The sequence below is a fragment of the Rhinolophus sinicus genome, linkage group LG14 (assembly GCF_036562045.2).
Source record: "Rhinolophus sinicus isolate RSC01 linkage group LG14, ASM3656204v1, whole genome shotgun sequence".
Lineage (NCBI taxonomy): Eukaryota > Metazoa > Chordata > Mammalia > Chiroptera > Rhinolophidae > Rhinolophus > Rhinolophus sinicus.
Genome location: NC_133763.1, coordinates 6,406,306 through 6,426,615, shown reverse-complemented (window position 1 = coordinate 6,426,615; position 20,310 = coordinate 6,406,306). Strand labels below are relative to the sequence as shown.

At 38.2% G+C, this 20,310-nt stretch overlaps 1 protein-coding gene and 1 long non-coding RNA gene across 2 annotated transcripts in view; one reads left to right on the top strand and one right to left on the bottom strand.

Annotated features, from left to right (window-relative positions):
- The window catches only part of LOC141568444 (uncharacterized), a 67,479-nt gene that overhangs the window by 9,392 nt on the left and 37,777 nt on the right, over positions 1–20,310 (top strand). The gene's annotated exons all lie outside the window — the stretch shown is intronic.
- The window catches only part of LOC109443976 (large ribosomal subunit protein uL5), a 47,000-nt gene continuing 33,522 nt past the window's right edge, over positions 6,833–20,310 (bottom strand). Inside the window, exons 2-3 of the mRNA XM_074318810.1 lie at positions 7,838–7,900; positions 6,833–6,948 (exon numbers count right to left, since the gene is read on the bottom strand). Coding sequence (XP_074174911.1) covers positions 6,833–6,948; positions 7,838–7,900 — 179 coding nt within the window. The remainder of the gene's footprint in view (positions 6,949–7,837; positions 7,901–20,310) is intronic.

The window sequence follows — 20,310 nt, the reverse complement described above, 5'->3', positions numbered from 1 at the left end:
AGTGGTATTTTTAATTATTGAGGCTGGGCACTTACTTCCTTCGTACATTCACATACTTCCAAAGGGATTTGGAACATGGGAGTGTTTCATAGCTGTTTAGAGAAATGAGAACTTAGGTCTTTATAATTACGAACATTACTTCCCAGTTCTAAGTTCAGGCTATATTCTCTGTAGTATTGAACCTTCCAAGTTGTGTTACATCAATAGAATCTATGATCTGTGAGTGCCGGAACGTCCAAACATTGGGGAGTCTCTAGGATACATTAAGGCAAGTTTGTTTCAGCCAGCTTTGTTGTGAGGTATTGTTTTCTGGGTGGTTAGTGAATTACCAAATTAACATTTAATTTAGGAAGTAAAATTTTACCAATTTCTCCATGTTCCCAGGTCACTGTAGCTCTAACACAGTGCAGCAATAATGAACTCTGGCTATCTACGGGCTGAGCACCTGAAGCAGTGCCTGACATGTCACTCATAGGCTTAAGATGAACACCAAATGCATTATGGGATAATCACAATGGATTCCTGCTCCCCTATCCAGATCTTTTACCATATCCCTGTATGTTTAAGTAGTGCTTAGTGAAGACAAATATTTCTAAGTGTCATATATAATTTTTGAAAAGAATGCTACTTTATAATAAAGTACTTATTTGTCATAAAGTATAGGTGGCTCATATTTCCAATTAAGGTTAGGCTACTTCCCTCTATTTTGTGAAATAATATTAACGGCTAATGTTTATATAATACCAGCTACATGCCAGACACTATTCTAAGTGTTTATATTACCTCACTGGATATTCACAACTCCGTGTAATGGGCATTGTTATGACCACAATGTCATTTTCACAGATGAAGAAGATGGGACACGGAGAAATTACATAAATTCCCTCAGATGGTGAAGGCGACAGGTCAGAATTTGCACTCAGGCCCCCTGACTCTGGCATTGGGCCTCTTAATAATCACAACATGCTTCCTTTTGCACTTCAGCTCCCCTCCTTTTCAGGCCTGGAGCCAAAACCTGGGTTTTACTTAATCGTTCAATAATAAATGAGTGAGATGGGAAGAAGTCAAATAACTAGCTTGCGGCCAGGGCCGGCTACATAATTTGCAGAGCTCAGTCCAAAATGAAAATGTGGGGCCTCTTGTTCCAAAGGCAGGAAAAAGTATCATCGAAGGTGCTAGAATATAAAGCCGACTCCTTCCCTTCACAGTCTCTCTCGTCATGATATTCTAAAGTTGCCATTTGATGTTCTAAGTAAAGAACAATTAAAAGTTTAAATTGTTAGCATTAATTTTTCCACTCACCTTTGTTTTGCGCAATGTCTATTTTAAATGCAAACACGAGAGCATTTAACTTGCATGTGTATTCACCAAAATTGCATGAAGCTTCTTTGTAGCTTATACCTGAGTGTGTGTGTGTGTGTGTGTGTGTGTGTGTGTGTGTGTGTATTTTTTTCTTACCCAAACAGTGGAAACTCTGCAAAAAATTAACTCAACTGATTTTTTTTTTTCACTTTTGACACATTTACCAACACTTTCTATCTCTGGCTTCCTCTGGATGATTAAGGAAAGATTGAAAGAAAAAGGAAATGTGGATTGTCCTATTTTTTCCTTTCCTTCTATGTCATGATTTTCAGTGTAAAGTGGTTTACTAATACAGGGCACTAACATGAGTATGAAAGGATATTATAAACTGCCTTTGCTGTCATGTTTCTAGAACAACGTTGTTTTCTTTCTGTGTTTGAAGCAATTCCAGTTCAAACAGAAAGCATGGCCTCTGGGGGCCCTTGGTTCCTTGCTTACTCAGTTATAAATGTAACACACTAACTACATCCTTGATTGGAGTCTCTCTGAGCCTTCACTTATTGGGGGTCCCCGTACTCATGGGCATCACAAGTGTGCCATGTGAATTGGGAAGTAGGGAACACAACCGACTGAATGCTTGTGTCTCCTCTGCTCGTGTGTATGTTCCATTGTCCCATGGACTTCACTTGCAAAACCCAAGTTCAAGTATGCAATTACTGAGACTTTCTTGATGGCTATAACAGAGCCCATTGGAGTCACACACCTCTGAAACTGGCCCTGCTTTCAGCTGTGAGATGAGATAGAAGCTGGACAGGATTGAAATCATTTTTCCAGTTAACCCCAAACATCCTAAACATCAGGCTAAAGATATAAGGGATGGGCCTGGGAGGATTAGGTGTGGGTCACAGGGGGTTAACACAGGGCACCCATGCTTACGAAGACAGTGGAGTTGACTGGGTACCGCTGGATTGAAACGAGGCCCTGCAGAAGGTTAACAAAAGACTGCCAGCCATTAACACGTGGTTGGTGGCTAAGTGCGAAACTAGAGAGCTTGGGTGGTTTGGGCACATTTAAAGGGCAGTGCAGTCAAATGGCAGAGAGAGGAACCAACTGAGAATTGTAGCTAAGGCAGGTCTAGTGGGGAGGCCAGAGCCCTAGTGGGGAAAACTCGGGATCCCGAGAAGTGGGCCAGGGCTCTCCGGGTGTCCCTGAGGATGTGGGCTCCATACCCCTCCCTCTAGGGCGGCCACACTTATTTTGGTAGGAAAGGCTGGCACTTCAGCGGTGCTGGAAGATGCTACAGAAGGCCCTCCCCATAGGATCTGGTGCTTTGCTCAGGTTCAGCCCTCATCACCTTCCTGGATGCTGGGCCAGTGAGTAGGGGTTGGCTTTTTAAGAGTGCTCGGTCCAGGGGCCAGATGAAGCAAAGGTTGATTAATTTGGAGGCACCTTCTTAGGGAATAAGGATTAACATCCCAGCCAAGACTCTAGGTGTAGGGCACATGTACTATTGTGGTGGTTCCTAGATAACCTAGAAAAACAATGGCCAACTCCCAGTGAGTTAGAATGCCTGAGTTGGCCAGGCAGATGGGAGAGGAAGAGAAAGCAAAATGCTTGAGAGAAGTGGGCTTGTTGGAGTGGTTATATTATGTAGGGCCAGAAAACCCTCCATGAGATTATGTCTCACAAGCGGGCAGAGTTGGCAGACCATTTACCAAAGCCATCAGGAAAGTGCTGGCTGATAGGAGAGAGAGAGAGAAAGAGAGAGAGAGAACAGCTTCGTGTGGTAAGCCAGGAAGCCAGGGGACCCATGTTTGAAGCACAGCTCTGTGACTTACTAACTGTGTGATTTTGGACAGCGACGTCAGTCCTGAGACTCAGTTATCTGAACTGCAAAATGGGACTAAGGCCAATATTTGAATTATGTATTGTTGGGAAATTACCTGTGATAATCCAGGTAAAATGCATAATACTCATCAGGGTGCAGTATGTATTCAATAAGAATTAACTCATAATAATTTTTTTTTCACCTTTAGTATTGGGCTTGCCACTTGCATCTGAAGCGTCTACCAATTGCCTGTCTGGTCTCTCAACCCCCATTTTTATTTTGGCATTCTTGTACTGGACGATATGACAAACTAGAACTAATTTTTTAGGAACAAATTCATATAAAAGTAAGAGGAATTTTATCATTTTCCATCAATTTCCAGTATCAAAATTGACAAACCAAGGCAGTCCAAACTTGAGAATGTGCAGAGAGGAAGATCACCACTAAATCACCTCATTTATTTTCTCTTTCAAAAATATATTTTTTAAAACAGCGGGATAAAAAAGGAAAATTGTATTAGAAAAAGGGCTGTTACCCTACTGCACTTCCTCGGTGATTGATTATATTTTCTCCCAGGAATTGAAGAAAAGGAGAAGAGAACATGAGGGTTGATTGCATCAAAAGTGTGACACGAATAAAAGAATCAAGAAATCACATATGTCTGCACAGAAGTCAACTAATAAATCAAAAGCATGTTCCTAGCTAAGTCAGATGTTTCTTTGAAATAGCACATGGTGCAATTCCAATATACTCTATATTCAGCTACCTAACAGCCTATCATGTTGCTTTCAACTAGTGAAAAATCTAGAAGCACAAATGTTTATATGGCTGGTAAAACATTTTAACTTTATTTTATGCCCTGATTAGCTATTACTGGCCTGATGATTACACTGTAAAACCTAAAATCCTAAGTGGAGAAAATAACTGGTTGGCAGGATTAAACACTAATTGTTACAATGTCCTGCATGAAATGTGTGCATCGCTTCTTTGTAGCAGTTATTTTGATGTAAACTTTAACAAGTTTTCTTTCATCCCATATCAAGTGTGTATTTTTTTTTTTTTTCCTTACCGGTGGATTTAAAATATCTGCATCAGTTTTAGAGTTGAGAATCATAAAATTAACATAGGTCATAATAATTTTAACCAAATCAACTGCTCATGACAGTGTCATGTCCTAATCAGGGAAGAATGAAGATAATAACCTTTAAAAATATTATGATGACTGTATCTTATTGTAAAGGATACGTAAATCCCAGTATCATTAAAGAAAAAAGAGTTTACATGGCTTTTTAAATTTTCGAATAGTAAAAAAAGTCCATGACTGTTGTGAAAGTTGCTGTGGGTGAATATAACTTTGTGCCTAAAGACAAACTTGTGAGATTAGAATTAATTGACAAGGGTATGAGGAATTTGTTTCAGTAAATCACTCTTCTCCCTATTTTTTTAGAATTATGTTTAACTGTCATTATATTGTAATGTCAGTGTGAGTCAATGTCAGATCTGAAAACTATACCCTTCCCCCATATATGTCCCTTGGCCAAAAAATGCCACAACCCCTGTTTGTTGGTCACTAATAGCAAGTAAAGATAGTCTTGTAGAGGAAATTACTGAGCCCTGTATTTTATCAGATCCCAAAGGGCCGAGGAGTAGGAGATCAGTGCACGAGTGATTTTGGAATAGAGAAATGATAAAGGAGACACTGATAGAAATTTCTGGCCAGTTCTTTTACTTTCTTTACGACGTGCTGTAAATCGAGTCTTTCTGAATGAAACCCACAGTCTCCGGTCTCCAGTGACAACACTCAGCGACCTCTAGGCAGTTTCCTCCACGTGGCACCACTTCAGTCTTCTGAGAGGGCCCTCGAGCTCCCATTCCAGGATTCTGAAGTCCAGCTTCCCTTGCTTGTTTCTTCCTTTTGGTCACGCTACTTATCCTTTCCCAAGGCCACTAATTCTGTCTTTATTGTCTATTCACAGCACATAATGTTTCAGAAGAGCATGGGACTGTCGGTGACAGCAAAACAAATCATGGCAATGCTCGCTAAAAATCCGAGTGGTCAGATGTTGATGGGACCGGCTATATGTCGCAGAAGGCATGCTGGGGGTTCTAGTGGTGTGATTTTTCCCCCCTCATCCGGCCCCTAAATAAAATAATTGAACAAAGTAGAAGAGGACATGGCACCAGGGAAATGTTTCCTCTCTGTTAGACACTTGGCGTACGTTACCTCGATCATTTGTTCTCTGGCCCAGGCCCAAGACCTGATCTGTTCATAGTTGAGAAAGATTGGTGTGCCTTGGGACTGCAGCTTGCTGACCCGGCACCAAGCCACCATGTGTGAGGCCTGGCATCTTGCTTGTGCCCCAGTTGCAATCAGTGGTGTTGTCAAGCCTTTCGCTACAACTGTGACCTTTCCCTTTGTCCCTAATTTCTCCGTAACGCGTTCTTCTCCCTGATCTTACCCAATTTTACCTCAGACCAGACTCCTGGGTGCCTTTGCATCCTTTGCCGTTCGATTGCATATACAGACCTCTTATCACAAGTAGCTGCTTCCCTCTGACAACCACGTTCTAACTTCAAGAGCAGCAGCTCCCTGCCCGATTGTCCTGCCCGATCGTCCTGCCATCTGAAATCTGACTGCCTAGATTTCCCGGTTTGCTGTGGTTCCCTCACATGCCACGTGTGGATTCAGGGTTACGTTCTTTTCCTACTTTGGGATCTATCCCTAGTTTCTCTCTTTTTATTCAGGTCAGCCTAGTCTTATTGTTCAATCTTCCCTGTGTGCGCTGGTCCTTTGATTACCAAAGAAGAAGAAATTTATGGGCAGAATGTTTAGAAACATGGCAGCCATGGGAACTCTAAACTTCAGAGTTGTCTCTGCTTTGGACCTGTCCTGGGTAGATTCTCCCATTCCTTTGTCCCTTCTGATTGTATGGAGTCTTGATTAATTTGAAGCTATGTCAGCTCACGGGTAGTGGCTGGGACTGTTCTTTTGAGTCTAGCCACCTGTCAGGAGCAGTGATGGCAATTTTAATTCCTGGAGTTGCAGCTCTTCCCCTGTTGTAAAATGTCATCTATCTCCAAAACAGAACGCTTTCTTTCTTTCTTTCTTTTTTTTTTTTTTCCTGATGAGCAAAGCACACTCATTAATGTCTCACTTAGTGATGATTCATTAATCATGGAAGGGCATGTGAGCTGCAATAAAAGCAACTGCTTTAATTTAATTTAACAAACATTTATCGAGTGTTTAATGTATAGAGCAAGGCGCTAAGTGTGGGACCCAAAGAGACCCAGTTTGGGTGATAATGTAAATTATTTTTTCATTGGGATAAGTGTTTAATAAACTTTTCTGAATCAAATCTAATTGGTGTAGAATTTATTATGGTTGTAAGTTTAGATAACAAGTTCTAGCATAAACTATGTAGTAATAAACATAAAGAAACATACTTAGGTTGTTTCCATAGAGAATGAATAACTTATTTTGGTAACTTATCTACAGTCCATATTCCCATGAAAATAGAACCAAATCAGGAATGAAACCTTGCCAAATACTGCTGGTTATGCCTTAGTTTTGCACTCTCTTCTCTTTGATTCCATTATATAGAAATAATACAGGGTTTGAATCAGGGAAATGGTTAGAAAAGAAATGGTATTTGAGCAAAACTAAGATCTAGTATGAAATAGTTATTTTTGTTTAACTATATGTTAGGTCATAGGATCCTGGAATGTTAGAACAGACAAATACGTAGGTACCAAGTTCATGCAGTCACTTTGCGGGTAAGGTGGTGCAGACCACTTGTGATTTGCACAAGGTTGTCCATCTAGCCGGAATAAGAAACCAGCTTTAGATTTAAGTCTGAAGTGTTACTGTGACTCTTTGAATGCAAAGAAACAGAAAAAAATTCAAACGAACTTGATTGAACATTGTCATGACATTGAGAAGTGGGTAGATGGCAGTTATGACTAGATATAGGGATGCCAGTGGTTTTTGTATCCATTCCTTCTCTCCTTTTCTCTATCCCCAGAATCGTGCTTCTCTTTGGGGGGCTTGTTTCCTCTTAAGGAGGACAGGCTTCATTCATGCTGCTGATGAAGATGTGGAAAGCAGCCAGAGTCATGTATTTCTGGCTTTCCCACTTAGAGAAAAGCTTGACATAAGACTCTGTCATTTGTGCATCTGTCAGGATCCCAACTGCCCCTGCTTAATGCCCATGAGCACCACCACGGCTGCCACCAGGTCCCGAAGTTCAGGGAAGCCTGACTGGCCAGGCACGGCTCACATGCCCATCCCTTGGGCCAGGGAGTCCCGTCTGCTCCCTGGACCTTCCACTCTCAATTCCTTGATCAACTCATTTCCAGTTACCTTCACGCTTCTTTTTTCATGGGTCATCCCACTCCACAGAGATCCTTTGAGTCTGGAAGAATTTTGAATTGCTCTACCTCGAAAAGACTACATTACGGTATCTCATTCTCACATGGTCTCTCAGTTCCCTAATTTGCTCACTGAGAAGTCTGCATCTAGGAATCTCTACTTTCTACTGTGTAGCCTTGAATCTCTCCCACCTATGGTTAGGGCTTCTTTTCTTTCTCTCAGAGCAGACACTGTTAATGAACCCAGTTCTCTTCTATGAACAGTAACTGTCTGTGTGCTGTGACCTTCACTCTCTCTCCATCTTCCCAGACTCTACACTTGACCAGAACAACACGTACCGGAAGTGCCCTGTTGGTCGGGGCTTTCATCCCTTTGCTTGTGCCACTCTTCACTTGAAATTCCTGTCACACAAAGATACATTTAATTCTAAAATCTTTCTTGGAAAAGTCTCTCTAAAATCTTTCATGATTCCCCCCACCCTAGATTAATATTACTCACTCATTGGGTACCCCACAGGGTCAGCATGGCACATGTTATATCTTTTCCACTTACTTGACTTTTATATCTGCTTTGCATGGCTGATTAACTTCTGTGTGCTCAGGATTATTGTAGCACCTAACGTGTGGTAGGCAATTAATAAATACTTACTGGATGAAACGTAAGTTTTTATTTTTGCAAAAGTAAGACACATGCAATTTGCATCCCCTCTCCCTGCCTCTTTTTCTGGCTGCTGGAAAGTACAGGGTTAAGTGTGAGAACAGAATTTATTAGCTATCTTAACCGTCATTGTTGCTGTATTTGAATTCTTTATTTTCCTGTATCTAGAGTTTTACATTAGTAACTTTAGATAGGTGGTTGTAAAAAATGTGTGTGTGTGTGTGTGTACGCGCGCGCACGCATGTATTGAAAGAGGTGGATAAATAAATAATTTCAACAGGTACTATTTCAGAAAATAACAATGTATTCATCGGCACTTTTTGATGCTTATAAATGCTCCAGATTATCAAATTATTCAACATACTATAAAATAAATAAGATTACCATCTCATATGAAAGGAAATTTGCATGAGTGTACGAGTATTCCAGAACCAAGAGAGCAAATTTTCCCATTTTTGAAATTTATGATTAAAATCAGTGCACAGAAATGTGAATACATGTAGCATTTAATTCTGTAAACTTGAAGTAATTTTCTTGACACAATGTTACCTATGGCTCCAGCAAATATCTCCTCAAACATTTAGGTCAAATACGTAAATAGTATTGAGTTAAACACAGAAATGGAAGGTCTGTGATCAAGATATTTGAAAAATTTAAGGAAAACCATTGAGATATACAGACTCATTATTAAATAGAAAAAAAGAGTAACTATAAAAACACAGGCCAAACCACTCACAGAAGTGCTCAAGTTTGGTACATTTGGTTTTTTTCACAACAAAGACAACTATCTAATTATGTCAAATATGGGATGTGTTTCAAAGTTTTATAAATAATAATGAAACATGTCTATGGTGTAATCTATTATAATTAAGATATATAGCAATTGCAGTAGAATTTGCAGTGTGTTAAAGTAATAAGATAAATTATGTGCACATGTAGTTTTTGGGAACTCAGAATGAGTGACTTCATGGTTTATTACAGAATTCACGTTTATAAACAGAATAATTCATAGTTATGGATATCAGGATTATTGATGTTTTGGATAATTAGCAGTGGTATGCTGGTAAATGTGTCATAAACAACTTTCTGAGGGAAAAAAGTTCTGATTTGAATGTCTGCCAGTTTCCATGACATGAATGCTCTTACCAAAGCTACCAGTGTGAGGTTACTGAACAGTTAAAAAGAGGGGACAGTTGGCCCTCGCTAGCTGGACAAGCCACCCCGGCTCTCCACTGCCATCCTCTTACGCTTCTGTGGGTTTCCAGTAGACTCACTGTTTTGACTTAGGGACTTCTTTTAGTAATATGATAAAAGAAGCCTTTATATGATATGCGAGGTAGATAACCTTGATTTACACAGTGTAGTCACACATTAGCGCTTCCTTTTATAATTCGGTGTTTTGAAACTTTTCCAGATGCCATTATAGGTTAGTTTCTAAAGACCAAGACTCCAAAGAGTTGCATAAAGGCTTTGCTGACATAGAATATAACATTTCTCCACTTGTAAGCTGGATAGAATGTAATATTGCAGGGAGAAACGTTGGCTTTACTGTCAATATCTGTAATATATAAATATAAAATAACCCCCGTTTAAATAAGCAATATTTTAACTACTATAAGTAAAGATTGTGCAAAGTCTCTAGTTACTTAAGCTAACATAAGTTTGAATATTTTTAAATATTCAGATGGTTGCAGCTTCATCTTTTACGTAATATTTGAGGTCTTTGGAATTTCTCAGCGTGACATACAATCAAAGGTATGAGCACAGAAAATGTTTGCATGACACAAAAGTGCGTCTTTCTGAGTCACCGGAGTTTATATATTTCTGTTGTGTTGGTATGACTTTTCTAGAGGGGATTGTCTTCCAGAACTTCCTAGTCATGTCAATCCTGAAAATACTTCTGCAATGATAACTTTGTTCTTCAGATTTCTTAGCCCTCTTTCTTAAAGTGTATATACAAGTGCCATGAATTGCTCCTTGAAAGAAAAAGGGGGATTATACAGTCAACTATGGAAAAGGTTATATACCCCAATCCCCCTTTAAAGAGTCAAGATGCACATAGGAGCTTTAAGGAAATCTGGAAGTCCTACAGAAAAGAGATCTTCAGTATTTGTTTTAAAGCATTTCCCAGTGATATGGGCTTTGTAGCCTCTTTTATGGTATCCTGTTAACATCCATGAACATAATTTTGGGACTATCTCCTTTAAAATCTGCTTGAAAAAAATACTGAATTTCTACTTTTCAGACCAATATTATGCAACCCATAGACAATTTAAAAATTCAGGAACAAGTTTCTAAATTTTCCAAGAAATTGAAAATAAATAACCAAAATTGACTCAAAATATGCAGATATACTAAACAAAACAATGATCACGGAAATTTGGGCCTTGCGTAAAAATATCAAAGAATTTCATGGATAAATGTTTTCAAACCTTCAAAGAACAGGTAATTTTTATGCAATCTAGATTAGATTGTTTCAGGCATAGAAAATAAAGAACACACTCCAATTCTTGAAAAAAAAAAAAAAAAAAAAACCTGACAGACACCACACACAAAAAAAGAAAACGATAAATCATCTCACTTATAAAAACTAATGCAAAACAGTAACTAAAGTGCAGAAAATAAAATCCAGCACTATGTTAAAAAAATAATATGCCATGACCAAGTGGGGTTTATTTCAGGAATGCGAGAATGTTTAACAATATGGAATCTCCTGGTAGAACTGACTACAGGTCAAAGAAGAAAAATCCTTTATAAAATAGGAAGGGAATGATACTTTTTGAATAAAATTATATGCATTGCTAGCATTATTCTGGGGGATGAAACCCTAAAGCATCCCCACCAAAGTCAGGAATAAGGCAGGTATGCCTAGTTGCCCCTCATTACTTAATATTTTTCTGGAAATACTATATATCTAGTTAAATTAGACAAAGGAGTGAAATAATAATCATAAACATTGGAAAAGAAAGAGCAATATTATCATTAAGTATAGATGATATGATTATGTATTTGAAAAACCCAAGAGAATCCGCAGGAAAAAGTACTTTCAGATAGAAGAATCTAATAATGTGAGTGGTTACAAAACATGTAAAATGGCTCTGATAAAACTATAAGCAAGAAAATGATATAGGGAAAACTATTCCAAATATAATTGCAAATAATTAAATGTAATAATAAACCAAATACCTCAGAATAAATGTAACAAGAAATAATACAGTTCCTAAATGAAGAATGTGATTCCAATAAATGGATACATGTACCTAATTCTGAATAACAATATGAAGTATTATAACAATGACAAAATTATTCTAATTACTTTATATATTCATTGTAATTCCAATTAAAATCCCGACCGAATAAGTCTGAAGTTCACCTAGAATAATAAATATGTGGGAATAAGCAATATATTTTTGTATTTTTCAAATTTCTACTAGGAATACTATGATGGAAAATAACATTAGTTGAGTAATAGACTATCCCTAAGATCTCTCTGGCTTAATGTAATAGGAACTCATATGTCTTTTATGTCACAGTCCATGGGGTAGGGTGTGTACCGTGTTGGAGGTGCCTCTGTGAGCATTCAGGCATACAGGCTCCTGAGTTGTGCTTGTCAGAGTTGCTTCTCACCACACTTGCCCATCGACATGCATCACCCCAGGCCAGATCTCAGACACAGTCTCACCTGGTTGTGGAGCTAGAAAATGAAATCTGGCTGTGTACTCTGGAGGAAAAGGAAATGTATTCCGATAAAACAGAGCTCCCTGGCAGCACTTTTATAATCAGAAGGAAAAAGCAGACTCTGAAACATATAATGTGTATCCCAATGTAATTGTTATTTAAATAAAAATAACAATACAATTAACTATGGTGTATCCTAGATATAACACATCTTGCAAAGTGAAATGAATTGTTTTCAGTCTAGTGGTGTGCAGAAACATGGCTTGGCATTTGTGGCCAGCTGGGCTAACGGGGGGAGCGAAATAGGTGGATTTTTCTAGCAGTTCTCTGGGCTTCATACTGTTTAGGAAACAAAACATCCCTGGAAGTGTATGTGGGCTTGGTGCTTGCTCCTACATCTGGAACATAGGATGAACAAAGCAGCTGGAACTCAATCTGGCGAGTGTATGGCACTGAACACATCTTGAAAACACGGGTGTCTTTCAACAGTTGTTACAGTCTGTGAACACTGATTTTATGTTGTGTAAACTATCGGCGTGGGGAAGACGGGAGGATGTTTCCTAAACATATATTCTCAGTGCAGCTACTTCATAGTACTTTTCGGAGAATCAGTTGCCATGCTACATGCAACGTTACTATTTTGCATAAAATGTTAGGTAGAATTTCAGAGGTCTTTATTCTTTCCTCCGATATAAATCGAGTCGTTACAGCACCCAGATAACTGTTCAGGGCACACTCACTGCTTTCAAACCGCTGGTTGGGGGTAGATGGCTAGCAGGGGACAGAAAAAAAACATATAAACAACTAGATAAGATGATTCCACATAAGGGTAAGTGCTGTAAATGACGTTAAACAGGCCAATGAGTTAGAAACTAGAAGGGGGCGGGGCTGACTCTATCAGCTAGACAAGTGGTGGATTTGAGAAGGCGACATTTCCGATGACACCTATAGGATGAGAGGGGCAAGTTTTGCAAAGAACACTCAATAAGTGTTTGCTGAATGAATGCATTTCCTCATTGTTTGGATCATCTTTAAATGCATTTTACACCATGCAGTCAAAAGCAAAATGTTTTCAACAGCTCAAATAACTCTATAGCCACATATAAATGATTTTCATGATCTAAATCAAGTTATGTGTTTGGACATCAGACAGAATGACAGCTCCATCTGTCAGCTTTTTTAAAGAACTAGACATTTAAAGAACTAGAACTTCTATTATAATTGTAGTACTTAAAATTAGCCACAGATGTAAGTGAGTGTAGCATCTTCCTTCTGGCCACTCTCCCCGAAGTCTCTGATTGCTTCAGCACCCTCCCTGCTTTCTTCCTTTCCAACACTGTCAGTGTCATCATTCTGGAAGACTTCATCCATGTAGCTCAGGCCTCCATACTAACATGGAAACAACTATACCTGTTTCCTCATCTGTACATTTGGACTAGTGATTCTTTCTCAGTCACTCACAGGTCTGATGTAAGAATCAATAGTCATGATTTACGGGAAAATACAATGTTATCTTAAATCATTATTATCTTTTTTAGGTTCGTAGAAATTTTTAATGCACAACTGCTATAATTTATTCAATAGGTATGTTATTGACATTTTTCACTGGTTCCTTCATAGGAAAAAAAGTTGCACTTCTGGTTACTTAAATGCATATCTAAGTGTTTAAGTAAAAGCCATTTCCTAGCATTCCCTACAATGTAGTTTGTGAGTGAACAGGAATGCTCATTCTCAGAAGATTTTTGTCTCCTCCGCTGATTGGCATTACTTTGGCTGGCTGTGTCGTCCATGCAAGTGTTTTAGAAAACTGTGATGATTATCGTCTTCTTCATGAATGTGAATTCTTGGGCTTGAAAAGAACACCAAACTAATCATAAAAAAGATTATGTTTGTGTTAAGAATTCTCTGATAGGAGGAAATAAGCTGATCAAAGTTTGCCCTGAAATTTGGTTCCATAAATAGCTTGATTTTAGAGATGGAGCTTGCCACTAGGTGAATGATAACGATCTTGACTACCCTCAGCAGGCCTTGGAACGATGTTATTGGTTTAGTGTTTAATATACTGTACAGTGTCATTTGGTTGGTTAACATGAAGTCACTTTGTATCAAGTTTTTTTGTCAGAGTTAATGGCAACTTTGTTAAGCAAAAACTACTGACTTCTTCAGCTCCACTCTCAATTATCCCAGAAATTGCTGTGATTTTTCCACCAAAAGCTACTTTAAGAACTATGGGTGAATTATTCCAGCACAGATACTGTTACCCAAAATAAAGCCCTGTATCAAATATCGATATATAATCACACGTGTGTGTGTGTGTGTGTGTGTGTGTGTGTGTGTATTCTTTTTCCCCAAGATTCCTTATTTCCTAGGAAATGGGGTTGTGCTCATTTTTGTTCTTTCCAAGTAGGGGTCAACTTTGGACCCATAAGCATAAATTCAGGCCAGTTCCTGGATGTGCTGTCGGTAAAGTATCTATGTGTCAACAGCCTTCTAGAAGAAGCATTCTTTTTAGGGAGAAAATTTATGTTGATGATTTTCAAATTATTGGAACTCCACAGGCAGTTTTCCAGCTGGCCAACCCCTATACACTGACTTAAGAAGAAGTGCCAATTTTGGAATTTTGGCAGATGCAAGCGTGACCTGGTCAACTTCAAGAGGCAGCTCGGGGAGAAATTTCAGCATCCACATTTTAACACAATTACCAGTTTGCTTCTGGATGAAATCCAGCACTTTATTTTTAATATATGAGGCTCAATATCTTTTTAAAATCACTTTCCCTTTATGTTCTATTCCTGAGAAATTGAAGAGGCTTTAAGTTAGGAAAAATCTGAAGCCAAGTGTTCTTTAATTTACAAATTCTAAAAATTTCTCTGATTGTCAGACGTGTTGTTGGCTCTTGGAGGTTCAAATATTCTTTATTCAAGCTATTGATTGCACGTGGGTTTAGAGTGTTACTATTCCAAGTTTAGAATATTGAAGATGGGGATTAATTTTGCAATATTTATAGAAGATGTGGAATAAAAGTTAAACATTTACAAGTTGTAAAAAAGGATAATTCACATCAAATGTTTCCATTCATTAGGTGAATAATTTTGGAGTCTAAGTGGCTTTACAGACTCAGTAATAATAATGATTATCTTTAAATTCTTGAGCAGTGTATAAACACCGTTATAAAGAAATGAGACTGTCTCATAACACACACACATGCCACACACACACACACGCATTGCCCTATTTTCACAATGCATATCCAACCTCTGGGAATAGCAGATGTTTATTACTAACAATGATAGAATGTAGATAGACTTCTAAAATTCAAAATTGCTGGGGAATAGCTCACTGTTTTCAAAGAAAAGGGAGACAAATAACTTTAGAAAGCATGACCATGAATAGGTTACCTCATTTATCCAAGTCTTAGTTTCCACATCTGCAAACTGAGGATAATAATAATCAACTGATAGGATAATTATGTGTATTAATTAAGCACAGAGCCTAGTACCCAGCAGATATTTAGCAAATGCTAACACTGGTGAAAAGCAGTATGAACTTTGGCGTGAAATTGTCCTGGGTTTGAATTCTGGCTCCATCATTTACTAGCTGTATGACCACTGGGCAAATGAATGAGCTGGACATTCATTTTCCCTAGTGTTGGATGCATAAATGAAATAAAGTATATAAAGTGTGCAGCCCAGATGTCAATAAATGTTGCTATTATGATTAATAAAACATGACCAGTTTAAGGATTCCCCAATGGTAGGACTGGGTGGCACCAGCTGGTTCAGTGCTTTTCAATTTGCCTCCCAGGGTGCTTGATTATTGGATGGACACTCTCTCTGTGTTTTATTTGTTTACAGGCATGTAAAATATATTGCTTTTCCCCATGAATTTTCATTTGAAGAAAGAGTTGTGTTGCTAAGAGAAGCTTGAAAAACATCCACTGGGTCAAACGTGTAATTTACAGAAACAGTAATCAAAACTCAAGAAGTTAGGAATGAAGCAGTCAGGATTGGAACTCAGGTCAGCAGAACTCTGACTCCCAGTTATGTGGTACGAACACTGTTTCATTCTCAGGTGCACTTACTTCCGTTTCCATCTTAACTAAAGGACGTCAGGACACAACATCTGCAATTTTTTCTTGAATTCTGTGCTAGTCAAAGAGAATTTTTTCTAAAACTTCATGTAAAGAATTAGTCTGGTCTCCAGAGAAACTGAACCAATAGGGGATACATATCTACAGCTGTATCTATGTGTCTATCTATTGATCTATCTTCTATCTATCTATCTATCTATCTATCTATCTATCTATCTATCTATCTATCTATCATCTATCTAGATTCATTATAAGGAATTGGCTCATGTGCTTATGGAGGCTATGAAATCCCCAGATCTATAGTTAGCAAGCTGGAATCCCGGGGGAGATGGTGGCATAGCTCCGTCTGAGTCTGAGGGCCCGAGAACCAGGAGAACTGATGGTGTAAGTTTCAGTCCAAGTCTAATGGCAGAAGAAGACCAGTGTCCTAGCTGGAAGACCGTTGGGCAGAAGAGCAGAGTCTCTTTTGCTCAGCCTTTTGTTCTGGTCAGGCCCTCAGTGGATTGGATGAGGCCCACCCAGTACTGGGGAGGGCAGTCTGCTTTACTCAGTGTTCTGGTTCTAATGTTAACCTCATCCAGAAATATTCTCACAGACACATCCCGAATAATGTTTAACCTAATATCTGGGCACCTCCTGACCCAGTCAAGGTGACACATAAAACTAACTACCACACTAGGAGCAGCACATTTTTATCAGTGATTCTAATAAACATTTTTAAGATGTGCATATATTCTCTAATAATAATAGTATTCACTCATTCTCAAGAAATGTATGTTTTCTTGTATACGTGAAAGTTTAGATTTTATATGTCTAAAATAAATTCTCTGCATAGTTAACGTTTTCCCCCACTCCACATATAACACTCAGATAATATTGTCTGAATCTTTCTGCTTTATCATCATGAATCGCTTAAGTAAGGTGTCTATCGACTTGGTCGGGGGTGGTCATGATTCTATTAGGTTAGAATTCTTGTTATGGTGATATTGGTTTGTGATATTTGATAAGAGTTCATCTAATTTTACGTATCTTTCTGTTGTCGGGGGTTTTATCACGGCTCAAGGTCATATCCTTCTAAACATTATAAAGTGCTTATTCTTGGGTAAGAGCAATGCACAAAGAAGCCTCTTGGTTTACACAAATACTCTGAAATAAAGAGATCAAGTAACCCAAGTGGATTTATACTGAATCCAGAAGGAAAAAAACAAAACAAAAAACAACATCATGAAAATTGTAAGAACTAATATGATTTTATACTAGGATTTTGGGTGGCCTTTCATACACGGCAAAACTGATCATCCGTCTACACCATCCACCTCCAGTATCATTATACTGTCCCTCGGCAGAGAAATGGGGTAAAGCAATACTTTCCTCTCTCTATTCTGCAATAGTTGACACTTTATGGAATTATAAAACAATTTAGTGTTTATGGTATTTGATAGCATGTTTAATCCCGTAGTTGATATATTCTGACACCTAATTATTAAGCTATATATTAACTTTTCCAAAAAAATTGAAAGGTATCGTGTTACTAGATGCATTTCTACCTTTAAAAGACTGGTTTTAGTAACTGTCCACATAGTGGACTTGTTACTCGATTAAAACTCCACTGAAGTTATGCTATACTTCTAGTTGAGCAAATTATCATTAATTTCTACTTCACCAATTCAGCATTTTTGATTGTTTGACCAGGACTTGGGTGAGGCTCACAAAAGGTTTGTGAATAGCAAATATTGCATCATGATAGAAACATTAAGCTAAGTAATGGAACAAACTTGGAATACTTTGGAAGCATTTTTCTATATGTGATAACTTTGCTTAGAAGGCTCATCAGTAGGCTATCTTCTCGCATGTCCTGTTAGACGTCCCTCTTTCTTGGACGTTTGCCTCTTCTGGAGTCTGGGGCACCGCATTGCTCTCTGGCAAATCCACACACACTTCTCGTGGGAACGCCCATCACCAAGCCTCCAGACCACCCGGCTGCCTCTCCCCTCACCTTCATTATGGCTTTTGCACTCTGACCACATGGCAGGTCCTCGAATAATATCGTTTCCTTATACCGTTGAGGAAATGCCACAGGTCATAATCCTTCCCTTAAAGTTACTGAACCTATTGACCAAGTTAAGTGAGGACTTAACTTCCTCACTTCCTGTGATTGTCTTCTAGATGGTCTCCAAAGCTTTGTTAGAAATTGTCTCAGCTTCATGCTACTAGCAAGCCCAGCCTTTTCTCCCCTCAGGCCCTGGCTCCAGAGGGGCCAAGATAATACTTCCCCTGTCCCTCCCCCCCGGTTTTATTCCTTCTTTTGGAAGCTCTGGTGTCTCCATTGGCTCTACTTCCTGTTTCATAAGCTTGACTAATGCACTTTTTATTTTCCTCTTTCATTGTATCACGATGGTTCACAGCTTCAGTTGCCCCTTTGCAGCTGAACTACATAAGCTCTCTCCAAAGCTTCCGCCCCTCATTTAAAATCACTAGCCAGACTTTTTTTGGGGGTGTTTCACTCTCACCTCAAATTAACAGTTTCTACCCACCTTCCTTTCTCGTGTATCATTGCCAAGAACAACAGTATTATACTTCTAATCTCTTTAAGATGTTCTCTTTCTTGTTCTACAAAGGCTGTGATCAGATTGCTTTTACAATTTCTCTTAGATATGACTTTTCTTAACAGTCCTTGCTTATTTCACCTCATCCATTGAGTGTTAATTGTAACTGACCAACAAAATTGCCAGCTGCAGCGTCTCTTCTTTTATATGTCCCATGGACGTCTCTAAGACATTGCTAGATTATTTATCCAAAATATTTTTTGTATCACTGTCTAGATCAACACCACCAATGACTATCTCTGACCAGTGGAGTGGAGTCCATACGTCTCATTTATCCCTTCAAATCTCTCATATTCTGGCCCCATCCTATCTTTTCCCATGTATCACGTACTACTCCCTCTTTCCAATCCCAATAACTTATTTGTACTGCGTCGGTATCCTTACATATCATTCCTTTGACCTTTGTACATAAGATTTGCTTTACCTGGAATGCTCCCACTCACCATCCCCATTGATCTGAAATCTAGTCATTTTTTAATCATTCTTTCGTTGAACAAAAGCCCGCCTCTTTCATTAAATTTCTGATTAGATCAACTTGATCAATTTTTTTTTTCTTTTTTCAGCCTTTAAAGATCACCTTTCACTCATTTAGCAAAATCATCGACACTAAATACATGGTCTTAGATGCATATAGTTTTTCTTCTCAAAAATCATGTAAGTTCTTTGAGGAAAAGGTCTTAAGAATCTTATGTTCCCCTTTGCATATAATGTGGTTTGGAGTAACATATAAGTCTGCTGTTGTATTTTCAGTCTTTTGCAGATCCAGAATTTTATCCTAAAAATCATTTCTTTAAAAAAAGGTTTTTTTTTAATTTCTCGTCTGAAGGCTTCATGATTATGTGCTGGAGTATCCAGCTAGGGAGAGGTGAACAGGTGTAACAACTGCCCTTCTCAATTTCTTATTTTAAAAGTCTATATGAAGAGGTTTTATTCTGTGTTTTAACATCACAAAACTGTGTAATGAAAATGTGAAACTCAAAGTCACATGGACATTTAGGGTTGCTTATTTTAATATTGTCATTATTAAATAGTATTAGTGTTTTTGGAATTTTTTATTTAATACACAAAATTTTATAAAATAATTTGAGGGAGCTTTATTAACTCAAAGCTCAAAAAAGTCTCTCTCGACAAAAAGTGATAGCATAATTTCCATTGCATTTTAAGAAATGTAATATTTACAACAATTCTGTCAGGTTAAACACTTTTCCATTTTCAGACACATTACTTTTAAGAACACTTGACAGAGCATGATAGATTTCGGGCTGAGTACACAGTATGTGAAGGGAAGTCAACACCATATCTTTGAGAAATGACTGAAAGTGTTGGGGTGGTATTTAGCTCAACAAGAGCAATACTCTGTGGAAATGTGATATATATTTTGAAGGGCTATCTTATGGTTGAAATGTCAACTTGTTTTATGTGGTTTCCAAAGGCAAAACCAGAAACAATGAGAGTCAAAGAGGTATATTTTAGTCCAATACCCAAAATCATATTCCACTGAAGTGTTTGAAACATGGGACTGGCAGTTGTATAACGCATGGAAATGTTTAAAAAGACATTACTTCATATCTCTATTCATTTTCCCCTTGTACCTAAATTGTGCTTTCTTTTTTATGGTACTTATCACTTTTTACTTTGCTTAATAATATAACTGAATATTAAAAGTAATTTGTGTGTGTGCATGTGTGTGTGTGTGTGTGTGTGTTGTCTTGGAACTCATTCATCCTTAGTATTAGCTGGGCTCCAGAGGTTAAGAACTATATAACTTGCCAACTAGCCT